Raw genomic sequence first — 4688 nt, 5'->3', positions numbered from 1 at the left:
CGTAAAGAGGCCTTCATGACATTAAATTCGCAGCAATTTAAAAATTGCTATGTCCAGCAAGCCACTCAAATACTATCGATTTCAGCATCTACACCTGCTCTTTGATCTTGCAGCATCAAACTATAATATTGCTTGCTAAGGTGTGCTCGGTTATCCATGCGTAACAGCATTCCTACCCTTCACTACATTTGTCTCCAGCAACCTTTAATCACAAGAGACTACCCTTTGCAAAAGAAAAATCATGTCTTGCACGAGCTCATGCCTCTACTTTCTTAAGTATACCTCATTGCAGAACATATCGGAAAGCTGCACCCTACGACCAATCGTAAGAGCCGAGGTCCGAAGCCTCATTCGAAACAATTAGTGCTTATGAGGAAAGTACGGTAAGCCTGTGGGATATTAGTTTCTAATAATGCAGTCAGCTACTGTGCAGGTTGACTACTTGATCCTTTATAAATGAATAAAAATCATGAAAACAACTGCGAATTATCCGACTACAAGTTAAGCCGACTTGAGCTATCCTAGCATCAATACCGTAACTATTTAACTAAACGAGCTGTGGTCCTTCGTATTTCCGGTCAGACGGCGAAATTTCTGCGCAATCTCATCAAACTCGGTGCTAAGGTCGTCGAGGGAATTGGCCAGTGCTTCAACGGGTGACGAAGCGTCATTAGTCTGTACACGTACGACAATGTCGTGGATCAGTGGATGAGGGTGGCGATAGCCACTAAACGTCACGTTAGGGTCGCGCAGAAGCTGCCTACGAGAAAGTCGACGAGTCAGCAGTTTATTGCGAGAAGGATTGCTATCGTCACGTTAGCAACGCACATGCGGATAAGATTTCCCACGGTATGGTCTTCGCGTAAAATAGTAAACTTGCCAGCGTTGGATATTTTAGTATCCTTCTCGTATGCCACCTTCTGCGCTCCTTCAGGAAGCAGGTACGAGTCGCTGCGGCTCGGTGCGTTCATAGGCTGCAAGAACTTGGCAAATGAACAAAGCTGGAGTTCATTACATAAAAGTGAGGTGATGCACACTAAGAAACGAAAGGCAATATCGTCAAAATTTGACTGTTCATTAAAGAGTAACCCACTGTGGTCGTCTTTAAATCCACACTAGAAGCGCTTCTTGCTTGGCTTTGAAGCACAAACTTGACACGAACACCATAATAATATGACAAGAGCGTCTACTCGCCCTGTGCGTCCGTGAATAACCTTTAAAGATACCGCTGTCCACCAAGGCCACGACGACTGTAGTGGGTTTATCTTGTACATGATATATATAGTCCATAGAATGCCTACATTAGAACCTCGCTGCTTGTCTAAAGCGCTCAAGAAAAGACGCGCTCGGCGTTGTTGCAAAATCCGTCACCAAAGCGCTGACACTGCAACTTGTAGAGAATAAAAATATATCATGACGCCGCGTAAAAACTTGTCATTATTATGCGCAATTAAAAAGACTCGATACGTTGTGAAGCCCAACTCCAAGCTGTTGTTTTTTTCGAAATTACGACCGAGCAAGCAATAATACAATTAGGAAGTGTATTTGCAATTATTGGCCAATTAAGGGGATCATACCGCGAGAAAGACAATAATTGCGCAGATAGCAGCAAAAGCCATCGCAAAAAAGACATTTTCGACCGCAGCGCTGCACTCCAATAATATGATGCGGTACCTTTTTCAAAAGCACCTCCCCGTTTTCGGAAGTGGCAATGGTTGGGATGCACATGCTGTCGATTGTGGCTTTAAAGTGGTCATGGATCATGGTCGTGGGTTTGGCGGTCATATGCGGGATTGAATTCGTGCTGGAGTTCTTTTTCTTGACGTACGAGTGCTCAACGTTCAAGGAGCTTTTGAATGAAGTGCAGTTGGACCTTTACTTGCAGGAACACCGGATGGCAAGTGATAAAGAACCAAATAGGAATGTTTTGTTGCACTAACGTGCAAATGACATTGTAAATAAAGCAACATTAGAAATCGGGTACATTTCACTTATCAGGTCTTGGTCCTTTCTAAGTAATTGGATACGTTTGGCAGCAGCGGTTGCTGGACAAATACGACCAATGCGTTGCATTTAGTGTTCAGGTCGGTCGGACAGTAACTACGTACCCCCTTTGTGTTCGATCAGATGCCGATATTGGACTGGCATTTGCGTGGCGAACCATGTCTTGCCCTTTGCCTTTTGACTTCAAAGACCCAAAGCTAGACATCATTGGTCAACACCCGCGAAATGCAAAAGGTCCTTTTAAAATGGGTGAGCTACATAGTTGATTGCGGTATTCAAAGTTTCACATTAATGCAGTTTTAAGTTGACTTCAAAAACGTTTTTAAGATTACTATAAAAAGGCTCTGCATGCGCATTGAGCTGTTGATCTGATACTAATCACGATTCTAAAGAAAATTTGACGTTCTAAGATCTTCTAAGGAAATATGCTACTTTTCAATGTTATCCCCTTGTGGTATTTTGTTACTAGCTTGTTACCTTACGAACAAGATAATATGTGCAATTCTACAGCAAAAGCGTATCGTTACATGAAATTAACATTCAAGGTTGTTGATTAATAAAAGGTAGAGAATGTTTGGAGAATATTACTTTATATACTAATGCTCGGAAATCTTATCCGTAAATAGGTATGAGCCGTTATATCTATTTATCCCGCAGACTAATCAGCTGTGAACGTGAACAAAGATATAGATACAGATAAGTTTTCAAATTTGCATGTTTAGTATTAGTTCATAATTAAGTTAGCATTAACAGATAGAAAGAAGAGAAACTTAATTATATAAATACAGTTTTCATTTTACCCTCTTAAAGGTAGTTGTATTAAAGAGTAGTCTTCCTCTGCACGTACTAGTGTACGTGAAGTAACGTAAGACACCACTCGCAACTGAAGCAGTGGACTTGTACTGAAGCAGTACAAGTCGTAGTGCCCCGTTACACCTGGTATCACTTTGTAGTCCGTCCAAGGACCACATTTCCTTCATCTAACATGGACATGTTAGATGATAGTGGGAATACGCATCACGTTTCGCGTGAAAACTACTCTTTCTAAGTGACATAGAAAGGAGTGCGGTCGAACGAATGAGTTCGACCGTTGGGAACGATGCCATCTTGGCCATGCTGTCCGGTTTGGACAGAGATGCCCTTCTATCAGCCATCGCCGAGTTCATACAACATGAACTTGACAAGATGAAGGAGAGGGTAGCCTTGCTGAATTAGCAAGGCTCTCAACAGGCAGAACTGTTGAGGTTACAACAGGTACAGACCCCTGTACCTGGGATGACGCATAGGCGTCGTCCCGAAACTCTAAAGATTGACATCTTTTAGTAAAGAAAGGTCGAAAAAGACTCCCTCTTAAGATGGTTTGTCAAATTGGACGATGCCATGAGGGCACGTCACATCGTCGACGAGCACATGCAAGTCGCATTCGCTCAATCAATGGTGGCAGGTCGTGCCAAAACTTGGGCATTGGGCCTTAAGTTGCGCGACCCATATGTCTTTGGGCCGCTAGAGGCTTTTAAAGCCCGGCTCAAACAGACGTTTGAACCGCCTAGGGCTGAGATCAGAGCTCGTTCAGAGCTTCTGAAACTGAAGCAAGGCAAGCGTGATGTTTATGCATATGCCCAGCACATACGACTCTTAGCGAGTTGTATTACAAAAAAAAAACAGTACATGAACACACATTAATTACGGTGTTCATGTAAGGTCTTACGGATGGTCCAGTAAAGACCCACCTGTTCCGCTTGGAATTGGATACGCTTGAAGAAGCAATATCCGTTGCGGAACAGGAGGACTTTAGCTTGAGACAGGCTCAAGCTAGTTCGTCATCGTATCTTCCTCCAAGACGACACGAGTTAGAGGTCCAGAACCCATGGACCTTTCTTACGTCGAAAGCGAGAGGCCTCGCTTTTCGAGCAATAAGCGATAGCAGAAATGCCATCGCTGCCAAAAATTAGGACACTACGCTCATGAGTGTAGTGCCCCACGCCCAGCACCGAAAGGTACTCAACGTAAATTTTGGACCGTAAGCCAAAAAAGGCAACGGTCGCGGGTCCGACGTTGTCGCGAAATCGCAACAGCGAGGCGGACCGCCAAAAAACGGTCGGGGTCAGTAGGGGTGCAACGCCCTGCTGATCCAGCAATTTCAAGAGAATTTACAAATCTCTTGACTAAAGTTGCTCCAGACACACAATCGTTTTGTGTCTCTTCACCTGGTATGAGGTATCCCTCATCACCTAAAAGTTATAAGTGACAAATGATTTGTCACTTAGAGCCCTAGTGGACTGCGGAGCGTCGAATAACTTTATTCGTCGCCAGTCACTAGAGGGTCGTAGGCTCAAATACGTTGAGCGCGACATCCCTCCAACGAGGATGACGGTGCGTCTAGCGACAGGCGCATCGATAACAGTAATAAAACGCGTAATGAAATTTCACTACACGTTAAGAGATTTACAGTATGATGATGATTTCATCGTACTGGATTTGGATGACAAATTTGATGTCATCCTAGGTTTACCTTGGCTCAGAAAATACGAGCCAAGGATCAGCTGGCAGCATCGATCCGTAAAGATGCCTGCCACTTGTTCATCAGATGGCCATCTGATGAACGTCTTGGAGCGTCCACAAGCGTGTGGATGTACTACGAGTGAGTGCGATGGCCTCACTTGTGGTACGGTCGTTAGTACAAC

At 44.0% G+C, this 4688-nt stretch overlaps 2 protein-coding genes across 2 annotated transcripts; one reads left to right on the top strand and one right to left on the bottom strand.

Annotated features, from left to right (window-relative positions):
- Window positions 1–345: 345 nt before the first annotated feature.
- CCR75_001023 (uncharacterized protein) lies at window positions 346–1167 on the bottom strand (the record flags this gene model as incomplete). The annotated part of the gene is made up of 3 exons (XM_067959128.1): window positions 346–760; window positions 829–974; window positions 1117–1167. The coding sequence occupies 3 exons, from the start codon at window positions 1165–1167 to the stop codon at window positions 544–546; spliced, it is 414 nt and encodes a 137-aa protein (XP_067821694.1). The 3' UTR covers window positions 346–543.
- A 544-nt stretch (window positions 1168–1711) lies between these two features.
- CCR75_001022 (uncharacterized protein) lies at window positions 1712–2270 on the top strand (the record flags this gene model as incomplete). The annotated part of the gene is made up of 2 exons (XM_067959127.1): window positions 1712–1924; window positions 2040–2270. The coding sequence occupies 2 exons, from the start codon at window positions 1712–1714 to the stop codon at window positions 2268–2270; spliced, it is 444 nt and encodes a 147-aa protein (XP_067821693.1).
- Window positions 2271–4688: the final 2418 nt, after the last annotated feature.

This window comes from Bremia lactucae, linkage group LG2 (genome assembly GCF_004359215.1).
Source record: "Bremia lactucae strain SF5 linkage group LG2, whole genome shotgun sequence".
NCBI lineage: Eukaryota > Oomycota > Peronosporomycetes > Peronosporales > Peronosporaceae > Bremia > Bremia lactucae.
The sequence above is the reverse complement of the archived record's forward strand: the minus strand, read 5'-3'. Positions and strand labels throughout refer to the sequence as shown.